The sequence below is a fragment of the Sinocyclocheilus grahami genome, unplaced genomic scaffold, assembly GCF_001515645.1.
Source record: "Sinocyclocheilus grahami isolate Dianchi unplaced genomic scaffold, SAMN03320097.WGS_v1.1 scaffold241.1, whole genome shotgun sequence".
Classification (NCBI taxonomy): Eukaryota; Metazoa; Chordata; class Actinopteri; order Cypriniformes; family Cyprinidae; genus Sinocyclocheilus; species Sinocyclocheilus grahami.
The window spans coordinates 73,752-98,992 of NW_015505420.1; the positions used below are offsets into that span (position 1 = coordinate 73,752).

Sequence of the window (25,241 nt, forward strand, 5' to 3'; positions counted from 1 at the left end):
TCATTCTCAGGTCAGATCTGAGAGTCTGCTGGAGAATCTCCTGCTGGACAGGGAGCTATTAAATTGTTTCTTTTGTTGATCGGATTTTAGCAATTTATGCGTCCAATGGTCATGAGGGCCGTGCGATTCTGTGCGGGGCTCTGTTTACATACCAGGTTCTTTGTTCTTTGGTCCATTAGATGTTTTACTGATGCTGAAACCAGTCACGAAACCTACTGACCTTCTGTAGCTTAAACAGGTCCAGATGGGAGGGGTCAGTTCTTGTTGTCGTAGTATTGTGTCGACATGGAGATGGCCTGGCAAATCATTAGCGCCGTGTTTTCTTTGTAAAGATAAGCAGAGCGAGACAGGAACTCATTGGAGAAAGTTGCCGCCTGGCTGGTCACGGTTCATGCTTTTACGACTCTCATCTGGTTTGTGTGATGTTCGGAAATGCCTTACACAGCCTTTGCTTGGACACAGGCAGGCTTTTTGTGCGCCCTCCAAAGCATACAAATAGCTGGACCGAGAGCCTGAACTGTCTACAGCGCTCGGTATAAATGCGCACCGCATGTACAGGGCACAGCAAAAGTGTATTAAGCGGGGGTGGGGGGTGGGGGGGGAGTTTAACATACCCCACTTGGTCAGCGCCATCCACAGAAGACAGGAGGGAGGATCCCGGGTTGTGCACTCTCACTGGTGAGTGGCGCGTTCCACAACTTCGTTATTTCATCGTGCACCTCGGGCAAAAAGGGGCCGGGCCTCCGCCGGGTGTCCTTTCGGCCGCGATCCGACTGGAGTTACCACTCGTCCAGACGGCTTCTGGCCGGCTCGGCAGGAGGCGCCCACTCCAAACCGAGCTCATCAACTGCCTTGGACAGGACGCTAAGGAGCTCGACATCACTATGATGGAGGTCCCCCGCGTCGCTGCCATGGGGCGCAGTGTAATACAGCGGGCTGTTAGACCACTCCGCTCTCACAGACGCTGCCACCGAAATGGCATCATCATCTTCTTCAGCACCCTCCAAGGACACCATATCTTGAGCGATGGGGGAGGGGCGGAGAACAGCGGTCATAGAGTGCACTGGAAGGGGACCTGCAGCAGGGGGGTGAGGAGCGCGTGGGCACTGAGCCGGCGCGGGCTCGTCACCTGACCCTGACAGATCCGCATCAGAAGCTCGCGGCACTTTCATCCTTGGCTCGAAAGAGGCTGCAGAGGAAGAGCACGGCAGGGCTAGTTGAGCGAATTCATCGCCTTGGACGATGGCCACACGGAGCTTGAGAGTCCGGAGGCTCATATCTCTGCAGTGGGGGCAGTCCGACCCCCCAAGTGCCGCCTCTGTGTGGGCGTGACCCAGACAGACGACACACGACTTGTGGCCATCAGAGAGTTCAATTGGCTCTGCGCAGGAGAGGCAATCGCGAGTCATCCTTGTTCCCGAAGCTCACCAGAAAACACAGCAGGGGAAGAGAAGGCGTGTAGATCACGGTGAGTAGTCTTGTTGATAGGCTTCTTGCTTCTCATAGAAGGTTGGCTGAAGAAAAAGATTCTGAATAGATGACGTACAAGCGCTGCTTTATATAGAGTAGGAGCCCCTCATATTTAGCGTGCTTGAACGCCAATAAGGCTTCAGTAGTATTTGGAGGAAAGGGTAATTCCCATAGCAATGTAGAGAGACCGAATCGAAAGGGAACCCAGAGTTTCCCTCATTTCAGGGTTAACATACTCAGAGTTTTCACTTAAAGGGGGCATAACGCACAGTTTCACCCAATCTCATGTTAATCTTGAGTATTTATAGAGTAGTACTGCATCCTTCATATCTCCAAAAAGTCTTTAGTTTTAACATATTTATAAAAGAAATATATAGCTTTCAGATTCTCTCCGGAAAAAAACAAGCTCCTGGAGGCGTGCTGCGGGCGGAGCTAAAGAGTGATGAGCACTTGGGCGCCGAATGCCAAGAAAACAGACATTTGATGCCGTTTCACTTACCGTCAGTGGCGGCTCGTGGATATTAAAATAGAGGAGGCACACTAAATTGTAGTCTCCCTGAGGCGTTTTTTTTAACTGCTTAATAAAAGCCTGCTTTTGGCTACGTTTATGTAGGAAAACGACATTGTACGTATACAGAAAAACAATATATTTAACATTTTACTTACCTATTACTTGAAGAAAAAATCCATCCTCCTGTCCTTAGCGACAAATGTGTCTATGACTCTGTCGTAGAATACACCTGTCGTCTTTAATTCATCAATTAAGGTTGACTCCAGAGAAATTGTTCCCAAGTGTGACAGTCTTTCTTGTCCACAGTTACTGCGAAGATATGTTTTCACCTTCTTCAGGCCAGAGAAAGACCTTTCAGCAGACACAGTTGTTACAGGAATTGTTAGAATCAACTTAAGCAATCTGAACAGTTCTGGCAGGGTGCTATGCAAATCGTACTGTATGATCATCTGAAGCAAGTCGCTCGGCACTTTATGGAAACGCTCCTCTTCATAGACCACAAGCAGTTAATTTTTCAACCTCCAACTGTCAAAGAAGGGGTACACTTTTAAAAGTGAGGCCAGTTCTGCATCAGGAAACCCCTTTGGTTTAACAAAATACGCAAATGCTGAAAAGTTTTCATATCATTAAACCTCTCTGTCATCTGACATATAACTGCATCCATAATTTCATAGAACAGAGATCGATAATAGTCAGTGACGCTTGGATATTCACCCTGCTCGCTGCAGTGAAATCCTTCCTCATAGTCTCGCCAGCCGCGGCGGCGCCGCTTCCTTCGGCCATCCTCGTGCCCAACAGCACGGACAGTGTTGTCATACACTTCTTGGAATGTTTTGTCAGTACGAAGTGCTTTCAGTGATTTAAGGGTCGAATCTATGTAGTCAAACGACCGTCTCAAATCAAGCGATCTAGCTTGGAGAACCTGGAACAAAACATCGGTGTGTCCAAAAAATTGCTTGGAAAACATCAAGTAGAAATCCTACAATTTCTGTGTGAGTGCCATGGCCTGAGCGATCGCGTCATTATCCCAGCCTGGTTCCGTCATGATTCGGTCAAAGACAATGTTCAGACTCTGGCGGCCTTCACATACTGCATTCACGGCGCGGCTTTTAAAGTTCCACCGAGTAGCCAAGCCTCCGGGAATTCGAATTGAATTGTCAGCCTCAGTCAGTAAAGCGGTCTTTTTAGGTGATCGATCGAAAAAATTGTGGAAACAGTCCAGTGCGGCAAAAAACATCTTGGCATGTTGAATATTCTTCGTCCCCTGCGCCAGCACTAAATTTAACCTATGTGCGTAACAGTGCACAAAAAGTGCATGTGGGCACTGTTCTTTCACACTGGCCCTCACACCCCCTCGCTGCCCACTCATACAACTTGCGCCGTCATATGTTTCACAAATTAACTTGGCCTCTGGGTTGTACTTCTGAATTACTTTCATTAACACTTCAGAAAGTGATTCGGCGTCTCTGTCGGCGCTAACGTCGTGGAAACCCATAAATCTCTCGCAAATAGCGCCACTGACATTCACATAACGGAGAATGATGGACAGCTGGCATTTACATGAGACATCGGTAGTGTCATCTGCTTGTATGGCAAAGAAATCAGTTGACTGAATTTCTTGATCTATTGCATTATTTACAACAGTGGCTATACTGTCAATTATGTCATTTTGAATCGATTTTGAAGTACCTTTGAAAATGGTGGATGTTTTCAGATGCTCTGCAAGTGCTGGGTCAAACTCTGAAAAGGTTTCTAGAAGTTGTACATAATTCCCTTTGTTTTTACTTGTAGCAGACTCATCGTGACCACGAAATGCGTGTTCTTGTTGGCCCAAATATAGAACAGCAATGATCAGTTTGCGCAAAAGATCACGGTTTTTCGCCACCTGCTCGTTATGCCGCAGTACCCCAATGGCAGCGGCCTGGCTGAGTGCCTCATCGATTCTTACCCGCCCGAACAACTTCAGCTTAACAGTGGAAGATATGTGGCTCCGAGACTTTGCATGACTTTCCATAGCTCTTGCTAAATTCTTCTGGATTGAATCCTCCAGTTGATTCGTCAAATAGTAGACAAGGCCAGCAGAAGAGTTTGTTCAAGTTCACTGAGCCTGTTTTGCTAAATAATTTTTTCTAAAACAACGCGTTTGGCCACATAATGAAGATTGTTTTATGTCCAGATTAGGCGTGGGTCTTCCTTAATTTTTTTTTAGCTGCTGCTCAAAAGGGAGCTTTGTAAATGTATTTGTGATCAAATATTCAATATCTCGTCCCTCCATATTTACTACATTGTAGGCGCCACAGAGTCGTTCAAGCATATTACAACGTCATTGATGTCTCAACGGTGATTGGTTGATAAACCAAGGGAGGCTAGCCTCCTCTGTAAATTTTGTAAGCCATTAAGAAATAGAGCCGCTCTGCTGATGCGTAGAAATACTCGATGCTGATTGGTTAATTTTTTATCAACAGAGACCAGAATCTCCATTTTTGGATTGTGCTTCCCCCCTCCCCTTCTCTATCCACAGAGACGTTAAAAGCAGCGGTAAAAACCCAGGGCATTCTGACTTAAGTAATATTTTATTGTTTGCAATGGTGAAATTACAATTAAGAAATACACATTATGAAGACATTAAATATTATATTGAGATTTCATTAACATTAAATTGTAAGCTACTATTACTATTTTTACACCTCAAAATTTTGCGGAGGCTGTGCCTCCCCTGACGAGCTGCCACTGCTTACCGTCTGCTGTTCTGAATCATGACTGGCACCTTTTATAGCTGGGACCGCTCCTTCTTTCAGTATCAAACGATGTGCAAATCCAGCGTCGAACTGGGCCTTGTTTATAAAACGTTCGTCAACAAACACTTGTGAAACTCCTTTGCTGCCCTGGAAAAACAAACTGTATTCACTGTTTACATAACGCTGGGTACTTTAGGAAGCTGAACAATGTTATCTTTCCCTTACAACCAAACACACACTTCTTTGGATTGGAGACATTGTTCCCGAGCAAGTCCCGTGCAGCGCTGCCGCTGGATGAAGCGCATTGATGGGCGCGCTCCTGCTCTTACTCTGCTCGATGTGTGTGCGACTCATAGATCGATTACAAAACTATACAGGTATTCAAGGGCAGGCTTTAAGATGGTTTAGATCCTACCTGTCCGATCGCTACCACCTTGTTCATTTAAATGGGGAGTCATCTCAATTATCACCAGTAAAATATGGAGTGCCACAAGGATCTGTCCTAGGTCCTCTGCTATTTTCGTTATACATGTTGCCACTTGGTAATATTATTAGGAAATACGGGATTAGTTTCCACTGTTATGCCGATGATACGGTCAGAGGAGAACTGGCCCTCCGACTGAGCCTGGTTTCTCCCAAGGTTTTTTCTCCATTCTGTCACTGATGGAGTTTTGGTTCCTTGCCACTTGTACGAACCCGGATTTTTGGCACAGATATACTCCGTCATATGTCCAAATTGTTTTTTGAAACTTTGTCCATGCTTAGCTTGAGAATCCAACTCTTTAACAGTGTAAACAACTCTGAATGTATGAAACAGCATTGTACCCCAACCTCCTTTCTGAAACGGGCCTCTGGTGTGGAGGGTTCCATAAACCCTTGTGATTGACACCTGTGAGAGAGCGGCTGGTTACTGAGTTAACGCTCAGCTGGCGCTGGTTAACCTGATTACCATCAGATCCACTTAAGCAGGGGAGAGATGTTGCTGTTCTTGTTTGACTGAAGATGATTTCAGGACGGCTGTTGTTGATGTTTGTAGCCGCTGCAATGGCACAGAATGGTAAGTTCCTCATCTCAATATGTGTACGTGTGTGTTCGTTAACTGGAGCAGTTTGTGTTCAGATTTGTCTGTAGACTGCGGCGGCGATGATTCGGTCACTGTCCGCTGGAGACCCGGACTGGACTTGTCTCAGAAACTGGATCCGTTCAGAGCTTTGCTGGGAAACTGTCCGCCGAGCTTCACGGTGTCTGACGACACGCTGCTCTTCTACGTGTTACTGCGAGACTGTGGCTTTCTCAAACAGGTACATGAGCGTGATTGAGAGATTCACCCAGATGAGAGATCTCGCTAATTCTCTTCCACCGGCCTGACAGGTGACGGCAGACAGAGTCACGTACTCCAACATGCTGATCTATGACCGACGGCCGGAGCTGCCTTTCATTTCCCAATCGGTCCAGTGCGTCTATGACCCGTAGGTGATGAAAAAGTGGCGCACGGGACACCACTGGGACCCCACCATTAGACTTCTTTTGACTCGAGAGTCGAGACACTATTTCGGGAGCGAAAGACGCGAGATGCGTGCGCAAAGGTAGCGCAGTGGAGTACGTGGAAAACGCATGAAAACTCTTAACCTGGCTTAATGTTTTAAAAGACAACCAGGGATAATCATTTTTCTCACATTTCATTTGTCATAAACACTGTAGCTGTCTGGTAGTACTTTCGTTTAGTGTTTTTCTCTGTAAACATTTACAATGTCGGTAAGTGTATGATGCCTAATGTTTTCAAAGTGGTTCACATTTTAGTTCTCAATTCATGTATAATTTCATTTCATTCATCAAAATACTAATGATTCTAGCAAATATAAGTGAATTGCTAAAAAAAAAAAAATTGATCATTCATTTATGGTGGGGCCAATGATGGTGTTGGCAGGGCAAGTAAAAATCTAAACTATTGGGATGGCAGAATAAAAATCATTTTAGTTGATGTTTGATATTAAACAGATTTGTCCCTAGTCTAATTTTCACTATCCAAAAAAAGTTAATGGAGTCATGTTAGTAACCCTGACCATAGTGTCTAACTTAAAGTCAGCAAGTTCCGAACAAGTTGATTTTGCGGTTTAATTTCAAGAAATTCTATTTATTTATTTTTTTGAGAAGATGTTGAGTTTTAAATTTACAGTGTATTTCCAGTAAACTTGTTTTTCAGAAGTATGAGAAATTTGATTGATCTATTAGGATATGAGCCTTTGAATGCATTTATCTTGACTGTGGTTGAATCCTGGAGGAATGTTTTTCCTTCAAGAGCTCCAGCATGTGAACTATTAAAGCCCATCTGATAGCAGCGAGAGCAGCACTTTCAGCTTTCCAATCAGATGGCCAGTGCTGCTCTGAAGTGAAGAGGGCCGAGCATCTTATCAGCTTTCCCAGGCTGGACACGGCATCCTCTTGAGAAGACCGCAGTTCTGAAGCACTGAGCTCCTTATCAAGAATGGGCTTGTATAGTGTAGCCAATATTAGACTGTCAGTCACCGTCTGGGGTCATGGACATTTCTGTTTGAGAAACTGCTCTGTGGCACATGCTCATTGTTGATTCACTGTCCGCTGGAGACCCGGACTGGACTTGTCTCAGAAACTGGATCCGTTCAGAGCTTTGCTGGGAAACTGTCCGCCGAGCTTCACGGTGTCTGACGACACGCTGCTCTTCTACGTGTTACTGCGAGACTGTGGCTTTCTCAAACAGGTACATGAGCGTGATTGAGAGATTCACCCAGATGAGAGATCTCGCTAATTCTCTTCCACCGGCCTGACAGGTGACGGCAGACAGAGTCACGTACTCCAACATGCTGATCTATGACCGACGGCCGGAGCTGCCTTTCATTTCCCAATCGGTCCAGTGCGTCTATGACCCGTAGGTGATGAAAAAGTGGCGCACGGGACACCACTGGGACCCCACCATTAGACTTCTTTTGACTCGAGAGTCGAGACACTATTTCGGGAGCGAAAGACGCGAGATGCGTGCGCAAAGGTAGCGCAGTGGAGTACGTGGAAAACGCATGAAAACTCTTAACCTGGCTTAATGTTCTAAAACGACAACCAGGGATAATCCATTTTCTCACACATTTCATTTGTCATAAACACTGTAGGCTACTTCTAAGATGGCCATGATGCATTAAGACAGTCTTATAAAAAAAAATCAAACTCTGCAGAAGAACCCAGGACAACCCACGCAAAGTTTTACCTAAGCATTTACCACCTGTAACAAGTGGAAAAGTGCAATTTTTTTAAAGCACTATTTTTACCTGTTCTTACCCTTAAATTTAGTTTTTCCTATAATGTTGTTCGAAGTGCATCAATGCAATGATGATTCAATTATCATTATGATAATTCGCCACATTCATTAGTGTTATGTAAATTGGGGAGACAGAATCCGTAGTATGTTGCAGCAGGTGCACAATTTTTCATGCAGTACATGACATCACCGGTGGGCGGGGCCCCCCATCTCGTTCTTTACAGGGGTCTTCATAGATGTCTGGTATGCCACTGTGAAAAGACATCAATTTACACCGAATTAATGATGGAGAGATGAGTTTAAGCTTTCATTCAGTCTTTGAGCTTGTTTTGCACAGAGCTGTAAGCAAGACGACAGCATTCAGCGCTGTGGAAGATGAGAATGAAGGACTGGCGACCTTCAGCATGGAGCTTATGAACAGTTAGTTCAACTCACATTTACATTACTCCTCATCTTCAGCACTCATTCCCTGATTTATTTTCTTCAGAGGCTTTTAATAAAAGTAACAACTTGCTTCATCTCCGAAACTAATTTACAGACACGTTTGACCACAATCCTCATGGACTAAATTCACATAATCAGTGAATATCCTTTTTCACTCCGGTATGTCACATTGGGTCATTCTGGTATTCAGTGCCTTTTTGTGTCCAGTGTAAAGATCATGCTCTTATCTTAAAACTTGCCTCACTTGCCTCACTGATCTTACTGCCTTAATTACGAGGAATGTAAGTTTTCAAGTTGTCTAACACATAAATATCCCCATTTGAACTTTAAGCATAGTGAAGGTGATAACATTTTACAGCATTTTAATCCACCAAATATCACAATTTTTCCTGTTTTATGATGTCAAATAGCACCGAAGAATACCAAGAATGAACCCATTATGAAAGTAAATGGGGTGCAGATACAGTTTCATGTGGCGATGCATTAAGTGCGTGTATAGCACTAAAATCAACAGCGTGTCAGTAGGGTGAGACCAAAGAGGAGGGTGCATATGCTGCTGAACGGTCACATGTACACCTGAGTTTATCATGGTCAGGAAGTTAATGATGACTCTACTGATGGCCTGCAGGTGATTTCAGCACTCCGGCTCAGTCTATGAGGTTCCAGCTGGGGTCCAATATTCCCATCAGAGCCACGGTGGAGTCACGGAGCCACGGGCCGCTGAAAATCTTCATGGAGAGCTGTGTGGCTGCCACGGATGCCAACATCAGCCGTGCCGCTCAGGTGCATCCCATCATCACCAACGTCGGGTAACCACACGTGGCTTTCTTCACCATTTGCCAACATCCTTCACCCAATTTGGTGTTCCCAGCTTTTAAAAAAAATTACTTCTAAATCTGTCTCCTATACGATAGCTAAATCTCAGATTCAATCTTTTTGTCAACTTGATTTATTTCAATTAGCACTGGTTCTGGGTTTCTTTTTCGATCTGATTAATAGTAGGTCTCATTGATGTGAGCTTATGCACCTCAGTTTTTTGAGTGAAAAGTTCTCGCAAGATTATTCGCCTAAAAAAAATACCTGATGTCTGTAAGCTCAGATCAATGAGGCCTACCATCAGTCCGTTCCAAAAAGCAACACAAAACCTGTGCTAGCTGAAATAAAGGCAAAAGAATACATGTCTGCACAATGAACCAAATAAATAGTTCACAAAAATGTTCCAAAAATTTTTAAAATTCTTTTGGAGCCTAAGTTAAGTGTGCAGACATTAGTTATTTTGCTTTAATTCGTGTTTTATCCTGCTCATGAGCCTAATTATGGGTTTTGGATGTGCACAACGAAATGCATAAATGTCATATTCATTTGGGAAAATGTTATACCTTGTGAGCAAAGTCCGTCAGAATGACCGAACATAACATGGGCGCTCCTGTGTATCTGTGTGTTTACTGACGCTTACTTGTCGCTTGTAGGTGTCTGATGGAAAGTAAATCCGGAAACTCCAGCTTTCTGCCGAGGCGTCATCCTGCTGAAATACGCCTCTATCTCCAAGCCTTCAAGTTTGCTCTTGGACAGAATGTGAGTGCTGCGCTTACAGTGCTTATATCAGGATGTTATGCATTTTTGTTTAATGTCATTCTCAGTTGGCCAGTGTTTGTGTGGCAGATTTTCCTGCACTGTGATCTGGAAGCATGGGACATCCAGAGTGTGGACAGGAAGGCGTGTCACTACATGCAGCAGCAGCGCAGGTCAAAACTATTTCCGTTTCAAACTAATCATGAACTACTTCTGGATCTCATGTGGACTCCGAGGAGCTTGTTCGGTTGAATATTTTGTGACGTGTGGTTTGTGGTAGATGGGAGCTCCTGGATGATCCGTCCCAGAGCTACGTGTGTTCCTGTTGCGAGTCCACGTGCTTCTGGAGGACAGACTCCACGAAAGGTATGCCATCGAATGTTCTGCCATCAGGCACATCTGATCTGTGCAATGTGACCATTAACGATTGATATGATTTTCACCACTAGGCATGTCGGCTCGTAAAGTTTTGGGGCCGTTTGTGATGGAGGATCAATCTCAGAGCGACACATCTCTGGACACACAGTCTAGCACTGAACATGGTCTGTGCTCTTCAGCAGGATGTTTATTAAAGGGCGTGTGACTGAATTAGTTTTTGAGGTGTGTTCTGGATTGTGTAGGTCTGACTCAAGCTCTGCTGTGGCTGCTGGTGGTTTCGGTGGCAGCAGCGCTGGTGACCATCATGGGAGTTTTGGCCGTGAGCTACTACCTGTGTTTCTGGAGAGGAGGACGCTTAGGCTACAGACCCAGCAGAGATCTGCTCACCAAATACTGATTAGCTTTTAATAAATATTTTGAACTGGTGGCATGCAGTTTCTCATTCTCTTGTTAGTGCTGGAGTTTTGTCCATCAGGGGGCGCTGGAGCCCCGGTTATCCATCGACGACCTCACTATTCTTCCTCTGAGTGACTACAGTGAAGTTTGAGCAGATGGACATGTAAAAGAAAAGCAGAGTGCTTGGGGGGAAAAAGTGGTTTTAAGATTTTAAATTATAAAATGTTTGCTTGATTTGTGTCTGGGTTTTCCAAGACTCTGGGAACTCTTTTTATTTTTTTTGTCTTAAGCTTCCGTCTTATTTTGATGCCTCATTGTAATGAGTTTGCGGATATCCCTGGATCAGAACCACTAATCTAAACTATTTGACATGGACTATGATAAATTAAGGAGTTATAAACCAAATTTATGCTATTAGAAAATTATGAAAAGCTGAAAAGTGCCTGTACAAACAAAACTGATTTAATAAACAGACATGTTATGTAAACTGATGCTGTGCAGGTCATAAGGCACTACAATATGAGAGTAGAGTCTCAATGGCATTCGGCTGGTGTCTGAGCTCTGGATTCGGGTTTGACGTCACGGTGTCTCACGCTGCTCTCAAACATGAGTGTTTCTCCTCTCGGTGGCCCCAGGGCTGAATCTCTCACTCATTACAATAATTAGAAATCTGCTGCAATTGGCGGGTTGGAGAAGCACAGAGGTACTGTGAGAGTAATGTTTTAATTTGCCTGAGCAAACGCAGACCCCTGATCACATCCACAAACACTCATTATTAGGAGCCTCCAGCAATATCAGGTCACATTAGGAGGCCCGAGGAGACAAAGGGCTGATGAATTGAATTAATTTGTAGACGCTTGTGATGGAGGCTTTGTTCGGAGCAGCAGGGAGAACGGCCACACTGTTCATCTGTCACTTAGACGGCTCTTTGATTCAAGCAGGAGTCGCCACATCTCTCCACGCTTAGAAAAGCTAAATGGTGATTGATCTTCTGTGAATATTCAAAGGATAAAAACATTTCTTGCCCTTCATGTCAACAAACAGATCTATGAAAATCCATGGTTGATAGTTTCTTGTAGCACAAACATTTTACAACGCCTCAAATTAGGTTTATAGTTGTTCAATAAAAGATAAAGTAAAAATGATCTTCGCTGGGTATAAGGCTTAAATAAATGGCATAGTATTTTGTGATGGGTCACTTGATGTTCTCTACCACATCTCTGAGAATTTACATGTGAACAGTGTCAGTAATACACTGGGAGCCTGGTTCAGTTCTGCGGCCTCATTTATTAAACGCATACGATCGGATTGATCCTAAATATAATGGAGTTTATATACATCAGAAATAAGGAACTAATCAAGATTTATAAGGACAATCTATTTTAACCAAACTATGCTACAGACTTTTCATTAAGACCCTAAAGAATCATATCAACTTGTGGAAAATTGGCATCGGATGGCCCCTTTAACTCAAAAACTGAAGTGCATAAGCTCAGATCAGTGAGACCTACAATCAATCAGCTCTAAAAAGAAATACAAAACCTGTGCTAGTTGAAATAAAACACGCTGACCAAAAGATTGCATCCAAGATTTGGTGATAATATAGCATAGTGAGAGATTTACAAGCATTTTTTAAAAGGTGATAATTTTTGACCAGGAAAATTTAAAAAAAAAATCTTATCAGCAGTAGTTTCATTCAGGAGAAAGCAAGGTTGGACTCCATGTTGTTTGAGCAGTGCTGTGTCTTTGTGAAGTGGTTATGAGAGGTTCTCGCGTGACCACAGTGCTATAATTTTCCCTGGCTGGATGATCGATGAGCTTGTGTCAGACTCTGTTCATTATAATGTGCGCCATCTATTCTTCTGCCAGACAGCCACTTTTCCAGGAAATGCCATTGAGGTGTTTGGAGTCCATCTGAGTGTGTGTGTAAGCAATGAATGTTTGAGATTTTCTCTGTTGATTTGTTGCCGCACTAAACTGTTTCGATGGATTGTACATATATTGAGGACAAACTTTTTGTGTGTAGAGAAACTTCGAATGAAACTTGCAAGATTGCAAGCATCTCTAATATCATAAATGCCATGAGATAGTGTAAGAGATCTTTTGTTCTTTTGAAGTTTGTATTCAGGCCTCCAGTGTCAAATGCATTATTAAAGTCATAAATGTTATAAAAGCTCATTAGACAAAATCATTAGCATGTTATGTCTCCCTGAACTCGGACTCATTCTGTGGCATTAAATACATGAGTGGACCTTTGATTTACCAGAGAACATCCTGTATCTCTGAAACTCCCCACAACATGACTGGACTGCAGCTTAGCAGAGACCTTTCCAGACCTGCTAGGCATATTAAACAAGATGAAGAAACTACAAATGAATTCTGCCATGTTCTTGAAGCTGTGAGATCGATATGTGCTGTGCTCAGCTCTAATCTTTCTGATACATCGCTCTCTCTCTCTCTCTCGTTTAGCAATAAGAATAGGCACGATGCCAGAATCCACTTTTCTCCAGCAGAGCAGGTTATCAGATACAGCTGGGCTTTACAATGCATTACGGAAATAACCATAATTTGGCAAATGAGATATGGCCTCTGTTCTTATCACAACATTGATTGTGCCGCTGAAGTTTATAGCATTTGGGTCAGGCCTCACAGGATTTCAGTGCATTGTTCTGAACAGCCCTTATATTAAATCAGCCTCAGAACTGCATGATCCATTTAGGCATAAGACTGTTGTTAGTGTTTTATCAGAAATTGAGTTTAATATACTACAGTGTGAACAAACTGATACTTACGATACCCAAATATTCAACACACACAATTAGGATACGGATTTTAAGAACTGACCAACTAACAATATGTTAGACTTGAACCAAGATTTTGGTTTGATATACTTATTTGATCTTTTCTTCAGGATACTGAAATAAGTTTTCTTTGTTAGCCATGTCCACATGTGTTTGTTGTGATCAACAGCTGCATATATTGTAGATCACAGGTTTAATTTGTACTAAAGGCAATTATCAAAGATGTGTACAGACTCTTGATGTAATGGAACATAATTTTACATGTGGAAAAATTATCATGGTGGATTGAATATGATTATTAATCATCCATGTCAGCAGCACATGAACAAGAAAATAAGCCTTAATTTTAAGTCATAGAGACGCCAACATCGAGGTCTCATTTGCAAACAATATAAAATAATCACATTCTATAACAGTGTATTATAACTGAAAGTTTTTAGTGTGTCAAAACCAGTGTTGGGGAAAGTTACTTTTAAAAGTAACGCATTACAGTATTGTGTTACTCCATAAAAAAGTAACTAATTACGTTACTTAGTTACTTTTTATGGAAAGTAATGCATTACGTTACTTTTGCGTTACTTTTTAAATCTGGACAGGGCTTGCTTGTTTGTTTTTAAAATAAAAAAGTTCTATTTTTGGCAAATATAAAAGCCTTTTCACACCAAAAGTGAAAGGAATACGCCTCAGGCTGATGGGAAAGTACATTTACGTCAGCACAGTAGAATGCAATAAGAAGAAATTTCAACACACTTCAGCAATAAAAAACGACACACAAATGTTTGTCTAGAGTAATTTTTGCTTGTTAGTATGGTAGAACTGGATCATCGAAGGTCAGAAGCAAAGACATTGGTTAATAGAATGGGATTAAATACATAAAGGATATTTGTGTTGTTTAACATTTAATTATTACAGGTTTGCATCATATTATGAGTTGCATTATTTTTATTCATTTTGAGGAATACTGAATCTGTGTGTGTTTTTTTTTTGTGAGTGAGATTAATTTATGCATATTCATATTTATTTTAGAACTACAATAACATCTGATTTCTCTCAACATGGGGACAGGAGAGCTGCCAATCAATAAATTGGAAACAAAAAAAAGTAACTTGCGTTACTTATTTGAAAAAGTAACTCAGATATTCTCTTGTAAATTAAAAAGTAATGCGTTTCTTTACTAATTACTTGAAAAAAGTAATCTGATTACGTAACTCGCGTTACTTGTAATGCGTTACTCCCAACACTGGTCAAAACATGTCAAAAAAGATTAAAAAGATAAGACGCTGATGATCAGCAGCGCTTCTAGCGGCCGAACCGCGTCATTACCGCAGATTCTCCAACGCTGCCGTAATCCCTGATCACGTGACCACACACACACACACACACACACACATATACACACACATATACACACACACACACACAGAGAAACACGATGTGTCACGCGGGCGCGCGCTCAGCGTTGCTGTATGAGCCATGCGTGAACAATACGCGCTCAGACTGGAGTCATTTCAACAACGCTGCGTGTTTGTGTGGATGATTATCGGCGAATGATCTTTATAACGTGTGTCTGGCGTCGTTGTTTCGTCGTGGCCTCTCAGAGAAAAGAGGAAGATGTGTTCACCGCTCACTTCAGTCTGTGAGGAGGAAATCGGAAGGATTTTAATGCGCTGTTTCAGTGTGTGTGTGTGTGTGTGTGTATGTGTGTGATTAAAGTGAAAGCTGTATGTGATCATGTGCGTGCGTGTGTGTGACATCTGACCGATTCTTCAATTCACTGTCAACCGGATGATCTGAAACTTCACGAGCGTCAATCTGTCGTGTTGTGGATTATATGATTTATGGACGCTTCATCTGTCATGGATTAAAAAACAAACAAAAAACCATTCGAGACTGAAGGTGATTCGATTCGAACCGATTACGGATTTAATCCAGTGAGAAACTAAAAAAGCAGAAGATCCACATAGCCTACGAACATGTTTAGTGCTGTGGTTCATCTGATCTTCTGATGTTCGGCATGGATTCTGCGATTAATTGCTGCGATTAATTGTGATGTTCGGCTCTGATCGGCTTTAATCGGGATGTTCGGCTCCGGGTGATTATGACTACAGCAGCGAACTGGGTGGCGAACGGGGCGAGTTTAGAAGACTGTCATTCCAACCTCTTCTCTCTGGTACAGCCCCCGATCTCATTTATGTCTCTAATATGTCTCATGTGTGTCTATACTGAATTTATCGGCTTCTGAGGTCTCTGTCATTCTTTAGAAGTGTTGCGTGTGACACAACTCAAGACTTACAGGTAATCATATACACTTGATAATATAATATCATAACAGATAGAGCAGCTTTCATGTTTGCATATAGTAATTTGCTTGTGTCTTTGTATTAAACATTAAATTAATTATTTTCCTTCTTATTGATTCATTTCAGTATACTCTTAAAAATAAAGGTGCTTCAAAAGGTTCTTCACAGCGATGCCATAGAAGAACCATTTTTGGTTCCACAAAGAACCATTCAGTCAAAGGTTCTTTAAAGAACCCCCTTTCTTACCCTTTTATAATCTGAAGAACCTTCTTTCGCCACAAAGAACCTTTTGTGAAACAGAATGGTTCTTCAGATGTTAAAGGTTCTTCATGGAACCATTTAGACAAAACGGTTCTTCTGTGGCATCATGAAGCACCTTTATTTTTAAGAGTGTAAACTTTAAAATAAATGTAAATGTTTAAAGATAATTATAGTTAAACACAGCCTTAATTACCTTACAGACATTTCATCTTTTGTTAGTTTGCTAGTTTGATTATTAGGCCTAATTACTTTCAAATGAAGGCTGTTATTTGAACATCACAAAACGTTAGATATGTTTTGGATTAAAATACAAGCGTTTTCATTTGCTCATGACTGTAAATGAAGGGTATGTAATGATGGTGAGACTGTGAGTCACAGAGTGACAGCTGTGTGTGTGTTTGTGTTGTTTTCAGTAAGAAACTCTGCAAGTCAATACTGAAACTAGAGCACACATTCCCACAAACACACTTTCACAGAAGACTGACATAAAACAACGCGCATGGAAACTCTTGCCACCAATAGGAAAACAAGACGGCAATGTCTAAAAAAGTGTTTGAGCTCCAAAAACATGTCCAGCTGCATAGAGAGAGAGAGGAGTGTGGGAGCAGAGGAATCTGTTTTCGGTTTAGGAAATTATTGTGTGTGTGTGTGTGTGCATTTCCTGAGTTCAAGCTTCAGCCCAGTTTCTGCCTTGCTCACTGCAGTCACCACTGAAAGTTTGAGTAAGAGGAACAGACACACCTCCTTCAGCTCATACACACACAGACACACACACAGGCTTTCGCTCTCATAACATCAGTGAGATCATGATGTGATTTATTGAGTTATTGCTCTTTTGCAGGACAGCAGATTTTGCAGGACGTGTGTGAGAGAGATATTACTACTGTTAAACTGTGTAAATTTTGGTTTGCATGAATCATACTTTCAGTGAAGCAGAATGATAACATGCCTTACAGCGCATATAAACTATACAAACATTAAAGGAATAGTTCACCCAAAAATGAACATTTGCTGTTAATTTACTCATCCTCTGATGGCCATCAAAGATTAAGGTGACTTTTTTTTTTAATTCAGTAGAACAGTAAAGAAGATTTTTAGCTGAAACTGTGGTCCTTGGTGATTCATACAATTTAAATCAATGGGTACCGGCACTTTGGGAGTCAAAAAAGCAACACAAAATTAATCCCCGTGGCTCCTGATGATATATTGAGGTCTTATAAAGTGAAACGGTCAGTCTGTGCAAGAAACTGAACATTATTTACAACATTATTACCAGTAATCCAGAGCCTCAGGGAAATGTCCAAAGTGATGAGAAGGTTGCAAACAAATCATTCTTTGGAACAGCAGATTTTAATTTTTCAGTGAACTGTCCATTTAAATGTGTTTCGGTGCATCTTGAACTTGTATTTTTGTTGGATACAGCAGCTTTGAGCAGGATGTTTTCAGCCAGTATGTGTCTAGATGAAGTCCTGGCTGGTGTAGCTGTATTAAACCTTCAGCCAGAGTTCACGTTTGGTCAGGTTCACACTGGCTCCTTTGCTCAGTTTATACAGTAATCATCAAGGGGGGGGAAAATCCTCTCTATGAGTGCGATTATTGGTTATTTTTCCCTCTCCAGCTAGAACAATGGATACACAAATGGATTTTTAAACGCCAATCACAGTTGGTTTCTTAAATATTTTATTGTGGCATTATAATTTCAGGGAAGGAAAAAAGAATACAGGCAAAATTGAAATAGGGGATCGTGCTTGCAGGACGCTGGACAAAGCTCAGGACTGTCCTGCACGATCACCCTATAGAGAACAGACAGATGGAGCTGACAGTGACACCCGGTGAGACCAGTGTCTGGCAGTGGGATACTAGGAGACTTTACAGCAGTGTTTGAGGAGTGTCTGCAGATGTGTGTCATGTTCCTTCTTCACAGTGGTTTAGTGGTGCCTGTAGAAATGGGTATACTCTTAATTTACGCCCCCAATTTTTTTAAAGCAAGCATGGTGTTTGGTCAGAGATTAGTTTATTTTTAACAAACATTAAAACATAATCATCATTCAAAGAATACAACAATATATTCAAAACAACATGTTATATGTAATTAGTTAAATATAATGAACAAATATATATAAATTTTTGCAACATATTCACGAAAACCACAGTGATATACTCCATCAACCCAATGCCGAGTTTCTAAATAAGTGCTCATAGTTTTGGCCCAAGGGACTTAACTTCAGGTAGGTAAGTAGTGCAACACTTGAAATAATATGAAATAACAAATAACTGATTTTGAACAAGATTTAATGTCAGTGAAGGTTTTTAAACCTGTGAACAGCCTGCCTACCCATGCACTACAGAATATTCCAGACAGCCTTGCTCTCTGCCGGTGTTTTCACACTGCATTGTCTAGAACGTACAGAAGAGACAGCACGATGGCTCTTCAACCAGGCTCTTGTATACTTTCTAGGATCAAACTTGGAAGAAGGGGTCCATTGATGTTAGTCATCATTAAGTTTGATATATTTGAGACCAGTAGGACAGCCCTTTTGTCTGTGCTTATATTGTTCATACGGCTGAAGTTCCTCTCACACTCTGCTGTGCTGACAGGGAATGTTTTCATACAGTTAATGAGCGGTTTTAGGTCATTGGGCTCACTGTTGGGCTTTTCCAGTAGGTCCCGCATCCCATTCAGTGCTTGGTCTGTGCACAAGTTAAATTGCTTGCACATTCGCTTAACTTGTTTTTCACCATGGTAGATGCTGGGGTTTGATGGCCATTTACTCTGATCAAGGTTGCTGAGGTCCTTGATGGTCTCATCTTCGAAAGACAAGCGTTGCTCAAGATTGTTCACAAGGCTTTGTAAGAACTAGGGTTGGGTATCATTTAGGTTTTTTTTGATACCGGTGCCAAATCAATACTTTTAAAGGGGTCATATGATGTTGCTAAATAGAACATTATTTTGTGTATTTGGTGTATGTGGTTTAAAGTAAAAAAAAACACATTATTTTCCACATACTGTACATAATTTTTTCTCCTCTATGCCCCGACTTTCTGAAACGCATCGATTTTTACAAAGCTCATCGGTCTGAAAAGCGAGGTGTGCTCTGATTGGCCAGCTATCCAGTGCGGTGTGATTGGCCGAATACCTCAAGTGTGTGACGGAAATGTTACGCCCCTTACCATACTGTGATGCCCTGTCCGGCCGGAGCGACGATTCAAAAACATGAAAACCCATTACAAACAAGGCATTTGTTGCATCCAGTGGGGACGTAATTACGGATTATAATGACTTATACTGTCTTTTTCGCGTTGCGTTGCATCACGCCGTGTAAACATAAAACCATGTCTGCATTTGTGATCGGAGCAATGACAAACAAGCACTACTCTACACTGCTCAAAACTCGCATTTGAATCATCAGTGGCAAATCCTTTGAATGAAAACGTACTTACAGTCTGAGAGTCAGAACAGCCGGCATTGTAGTCTACTCTTCCAGGATCAGGAAACAGTCCTCCATAAAATGTGCTGCACACAATTGAATATTTGGGTTGTACTGTTCTGGAACAGTGTTGTAAATACAACTTAACCACTGATTTCTAGTCGTGTCCTCTTTTGGAAGACCAAACAAAGTAGTTTTGCTTTCATAATGAAACACATGGCGGGCTAGAGTGAGCGGTGGGGGGCGGGCTTGAGAACAGCACGGCCGCCGGATTAGACAAAGGAGCAGCCGGTGGGCTTGCGGCAACCACATGTGACGACCCCGGGCTGGACTTCGCTTCGTCCATGGTGAAAGCCGATCCGGCGATCCACAGCGCGAAGTTGATGTATTTCCTCAGCAACCAGCAAGGATCAGCTCTAGGCATGACGAAGTGGATATCGTCCTCTTTTGGAAGGTCAAACAAAGTAGTTAGGGTTAGGGTTAGGGTTCGCTTTCACAATGAAACACACAGCGCCTTCACGACATGGCGGCAGCAACAATACTACAGCGAGAATAAAAGTTACGCCTTCTTTCTTTGCGTGAACATTTGGGCGGCGTTATGGAAATCTTCCCACATCGTGACGTAGACATTTGGGGGCGTGTTAGAACGAGCCGTTTTAGGTAGGCGTGGCTGACTCTTAACTTTTATAAAGAATATCTCTTTGGATTTGAGACTTTAGTCTTTGCAACTTTACAGATCTTCTTTATGCACCAAGAGCTTGTAACACTTCAAAGAGAAAGGAAAATCGCATCATATGACCCCTTTAAAACGGTTCCGGTGCATAAATAAATAAATAAATAAAAATTCCCCCAAAAATGATGGATTGGCCATTAGCACTATAAACAGATGATGTCTGTTTCATTCATACTGGACGCCAGAGGGCGATCTCGCACAGAAAATCCACATATCCAGTCACAGAAGTAGCGGAACTCACGACCCTCCAGGAGATCCCTTATATGGACAAAGGCATCACTATTATAGCTGTAACTGAGTAAGCAGAACATATAAACGTTTTTTTTTTTTTTATGTTTACCTCATCAACTGCATCTGACGCAGCTAGTTCAAGTCTATGGCTCATACAGTGCCATACAAAAAGCTTTGGGAATCTCGAGGTCAACCTGGTTGCTGCTCCTGACTTCTTTCCTAATATGACACTGGCACCATCAGTCACAAATGTTACCCAGTTTTTAAGAAGCCATTCTTCTGTAAAGCCAGCATTCGTTAAACAAGTGAGTAAATCCTCTACTATGCCACCTCTGCCGTGCAAAGGCAAAAGACCTTAATAACTTTGTTTTTGTCGAAAATTAGTTATTGATATTTTTGGGATATTCAAGACATCGTTTGTCATGTGCATAAGTATCTTGAGTCCATTTCGTTGTTTTTCCGAGAAAATAATGGGTTGTCTCAACCGCAACTTCGAGAAACCAAGGCAGAACACCGTCTAACACCAGTTACGGCTCTTTCACTTTGTTTGGAATGCTCAAATTTAGTTACGGCCGCGGCGTTCTGCCTTTGTTTAGCCTTGCGTCAAAATGAAGTTACGGTGCTGGTTTGGAGTTATAGGGTGTTCTGCCTTATTTTTACTGTCCATTAAAGTCTGCCACATTTTAATTACAGTGTAGACAAACGAATTAGATAGATCGCGATCTACCAAACAGCTCCATATAACAAAGCACTGCAAAGACTAGATACCTTGGCAGCAATACGTAATCATGAATAACCTTTAAATATTTTTTTCTTCTTTTTGTAATGCAGATTATTCACCAGGCTGTCACTTAGTTGGACTCGTGTGGACTTGAATGCCGTAGCTATTATGATCAATCATAAAATCAGTAGCCTACTAACAGTTTGCAGTTAAATCCATATCCTACCTTTTCTTGTAACCCGATAAAATCAATCCATGGCGATGAACGCCATCGGAGATGTTTAATCCACAAGCATTCTGAGCATTATTCCTGCTTGCTGGCGTTCACATCAATCCACAAGTCGTTCTTTTACTTTAGGCTATTTAATACAAGTCAATATAAAAGCAATTATGCTATGTCTAGCATTCTTTTACGTTAATGAGCATAGCAAATAAATTGGTATCCACAGGATCCACTCACATGTTTAACTTTTAGTCTGCTTGTTACTGGTAAAAAAAAAAAAATTCATACAATCACATTACTAGCCTATATGCATTAGCTTATATGAGATGATCATGCCCATGATCACTAGATTTTATACAGGTGTTACTATAGCGATTTAGTAAATGGTGATCAGCAACCAAATATTGATAATGTGGAAGTTACTGCCATTTGCCTTGGTGTGACTTCTCACGTTTTGCAGACAATGCAAAGGCAGAGTACATTAACTTAAGTTTGAGCTCACAATTTTTTAATGTAGATAATTTTCATTACTAAAACATCTAATTGTTAAATTTCCAGTGTCCTACCTATAATTAAAGGTGCAATAGGTGATTGTCTTCAGAAACATTTTTTGTTATGCTGATTGAAAGTCTCTTCACATCCCGATAACAATCATTAAGTTAAGTGGTCAATGTATTTATCTGTATTTATATATTCTGTGGAAGGCGTATGACCAAGAAATGTTCATCCAATCAAAATGCTCGGTCCGAGCGTTTTAATTGGCTTTCCTACCTGCCTGTCAATGTATGTATTAGCATACATCTGCGCACCCGGTTCGGATACGTCATCAGCGCGTTCATGCACACTGTGCAGACAGAGCGAGAATGGCAGACAAACATCAACAACCCGATCTTCCTTCCTGGTATTGTAGTATTGTAGTTTTCTCAGAGGTGAATGACACATGATGTAGCCCAGCGGTTCCCAATTACAGTCCTCGCTTTGCATATTTTGCATGTCTCGCTTAGTTAACACACCCGATTCAGTTAACCAGCTCCTTAGAAGAGAGCTACGTGCATGAACTGTGTTCCAATCGATATGATCCCTACACAGTGTTCATTGCTCCCTACTCCCTGTGCTACAGACCAGACAACCTTTGAAGCATAAACAAAAAATGTAACTACTGTATTCATATTTGTATGAGTGTAGTGTCATTTCTCCCACATACATACAAGCACACAAACACACATACCGTATATTTCTCCTTGTCCCCTGTTTTAGAAGCTGCCAAAACTAACAATCTACCTAAACTTTTGATTTTGTATTCTAACGAGGGGTTCTTGGATTTAAAATCTTCTTTTTGTTTGGCTGTCCACAGGTCTGGCCAGTCATTATTGGTGTCTTAAAATAAATAAATATATGTATGTATGTATAGATGTAACAATGGAAACCAAATTACCATAACCCGAATATTACTGAATTGAATTCATTGACACAAGAATTTCAAACAGCCTCATTATAATCTAACTGGAACCTACAGGTATAGCTGCCAATGGAAGCATTCAATTAATTGAGAGGCATATTGAAAGCAAGCTCTTTTTGTGTTGTGGGATGCATTTTCTTGGGCCAGATACACATACAAAAATGTATAAGAAATAATAATAATAATAGTAGAATAATTATAGTAAAAATAATAATAATAAATAAATAGTATTAATAGTAAAAAAAAAACTAAACTTTTTTTTTTTTAAGTGTTCAGCTTAATCTTTCTCTTTTAATGAAAATGCCCCCTTCCACACAGAAGCGGTCACTGAATGATTTAAAAACACTAATAAAAAAAATAAAAACACTAAATCATCTAGTAATGAAACAAGTGAAGTCTTTATAAGTGAGTCATTGAATGCAATTTACAATTTGTCAGAACCTCTAAGTAAATTACATGCTATTTAGTTTAGTTATCTGTTCAGAATCATGGGAGAATCGTGATCTATATTTGAAACAAAAAATTGTGATTCTCAATAGAGCGTTTGCACCAACGTCACGGTTTGGTTAGTTACCCAGATGCACGGCCATATTGGAGATTCTCGGATGTAAACACCAGCATGGATTGCACGGTTAATGTGGACGTTGTTCTACTAATTTATGATGTCTAAAACATGGAAAAATAGTGTGGAAACTGCTAAATCATAGAGAAGGACTTAGTAAGCAGGAAAGGGTGAGATATTTTGACAAACTAAATATAATAGGTGGTAAAGATCCGTACAAGCTGGCTTGGCTCCTTTGGCTCCTAGAATACAATAATAATAAATATAGCTCCATTATCTAAATAGGCAATTGTGGCCTAATGGTTAGAGAGTCGCACTTGTCAGTGCCGGCAGGAGTTGTAGGTGGGGAAGTGAATGCACAGTGCTCTCTTTGCTCTGGGCGTTGGAGCAAATGGATGCCCACTGCTCCGTGTGTGTGTTCACTACTTACTGCTGTGTGTGTGCACTTGGATGGGTTAAATGCAGAGCACAAATTTCCGAGTATGGGTTACCATACTTGGCAAATGTCATGAATGTCTTGATTTGTTCTAACTTTTGGCAGTCTATACTCCATATGTTTGACCTGGTCCGACCGATTAGTACAGCCCAAAACACGATGATAATGGACCATTTTCAGCAGCAATAATCAGCGAAATTTGTGAGTTCTGTTCGGTTCAATGGCATTGTTTACGTTCAGTGCCACCAATATGGCCGACTTCCGGATTGATGACGTGTTGTGAAAACACTCTGTTTATCCAGAATTGTGCTGCTCTTTCTCCCATGAGATACAGTGACGGGCAAATGGTCATTTTGAGCCCTGACATATGTTATTAACATAATTTACAAGGTCCTGTTATTAAAAAGTGCTCAGCTTGGTTGATGTCTTCAGCCAAAGAGACAGCATCTCAGTCTCTGTTGGCATCCTCTCATGACTGGGGTGGGGGACAGAGAGGGCATGGGTGCGGGTGCTTGGCTATCGTTAGCTGAGCTGTTGGCTAACAGCACTGATGTAGCAATGCAAGTTCGAAAGGCTTCAAAAGGCCATATTGACAGGCAGTCGTGGCCTAATGGTTAGAGAGTCGGACTTGTAACATGAAGGTTGCAGGTTTGAGTCTCAGGTCTGGCAGGAATTGTCAGTGGGGGAGTGAATAACAAGCGCTCTCTTCCACCCTCAATACCACGACTGAGTTGAGTCCCTTGAGCAAGGCACCGAATCCCCAACTGCTCCCCGGGCGCCGCAGCAATATGGCTGCCCACTGCTCCGGGTGTGTGTTCACTGCTGTGTGTGTGCACTTGGATGGGTTAAATGCAGAGCACAAATTCTGAGTATGGGTCACCACACTTGGCCACATGTCACGTCACTTCACTTTCATCTTGGCAAAATGACAGGCGGCAAATCAGGCAGTGATTGATAGTGCTCTGATCCAATGGTGTTTGGCATTGTCAGATTGACAGTACCCGAGTCGTGACCACATCACTGTCTTCACTGGGTGTTTTTAGGGAATATTTGCATTTATTTACATGCGAATGGATTAGCTACTTGTGCTGGACTGTCATGATTTAGACCAGTGTTTCCCAAACTAGGGGGCACAGACTGACCACCAGGGGTGCGCTAGAGAATGATTTTGATGGTCTGTGTGCAAACATGGAGGCCCATCCATCGCACTAAAAAAGGGTTGTCCCAGATAACACTGGTATGTCTGCAAGATGTCTCTTAAAGATAGCTTCATCTGCAAAGCATCTGCTGT

At 41.7% G+C, this 25,241-nt stretch overlaps 2 protein-coding genes across 8 annotated transcripts in view; both read left to right on the top strand.

Annotated features, from left to right (window-relative positions):
• Nucleotides 1-5,674: 5,674 nt before the first annotated feature.
• LOC107597927 (zona pellucida sperm-binding protein 3) lies at nt 5,675-15,464 on the top strand. 3 transcript variants are annotated; one of them, XM_016289132.1, is made up of 10 exons: nt 5,675-5,776; nt 5,839-6,020; nt 6,091-6,188; nt 8,343-8,425; nt 9,078-9,258; nt 9,919-10,024; nt 10,112-10,194; nt 10,302-10,387; nt 10,471-10,627; nt 15,272-15,464. In XM_016289132.1, the coding sequence occupies exons 1-9, from the start codon at nt 5,722-5,724 to the stop codon at nt 10,602-10,604; spliced, it is 1,008 nt and encodes a 335-aa protein (XP_016144618.1). In that variant the 5' UTR covers nt 5,675-5,721; the 3' UTR covers nt 10,605-10,627; nt 15,272-15,464. The 3 variants fall into 3 exon arrangements, with proteins under 3 accessions (XP_016144618.1, XP_016144617.1, XP_016144616.1); XM_016289131.1 differs by having other exon boundaries at nt 10,471-10,623; nt 15,273-15,464; XM_016289130.1 differs by lacking the exon at nt 15,272-15,464 and adding an exon at nt 10,642-10,825 and having other exon boundaries at nt 10,471-10,563.
• A 79-nt stretch (nt 15,465-15,543) lies between these two features.
• The window catches only part of LOC107597926 (mediator of RNA polymerase II transcription subunit 13-like), a 57,711-nt gene continuing 48,013 nt past the window's right edge, over nt 15,544-25,241 (top strand). For all 5 annotated transcript variants that reach the window (XM_016289125.1, XM_016289126.1, XM_016289127.1 and 2 more), the window contains exon 1: nt 15,544-15,766. In XM_016289125.1, the coding sequence (XP_016144611.1) occupies nt 15,695-15,766 (72 nt within the window). In that variant the 5' untranslated portion in view covers nt 15,544-15,694. The remainder of the gene's footprint in view (nt 15,767-25,241) is intronic.

What these genes read in the sequence shown, in the direction of transcription:
- LOC107597927 (XM_016289130.1), top strand. Translation starts at nt 5,722, where the DNA reads ATGATTTCAGGACGGCTGTTGTTGATGTTTGTAGCCGCTGCAATGGCA. An exon ending in CGCTGCAATGGCACAGAATG is followed by an intron (nt 5,777 to 5,838) that starts GTAAGTTCCTCA and finishes GTTTGTGTTCAG; the next exon opens with ATTTGTCTGTAGACTGCGGC. An exon ending in ACAGTCTAGCACTGAACATG is followed by an intron (nt 10,564 to 10,641) that starts GTCTGTGCTCTT and finishes TGGATTGTGTAG; the next exon opens with GTCTGACTCAAGCTCTGCTG.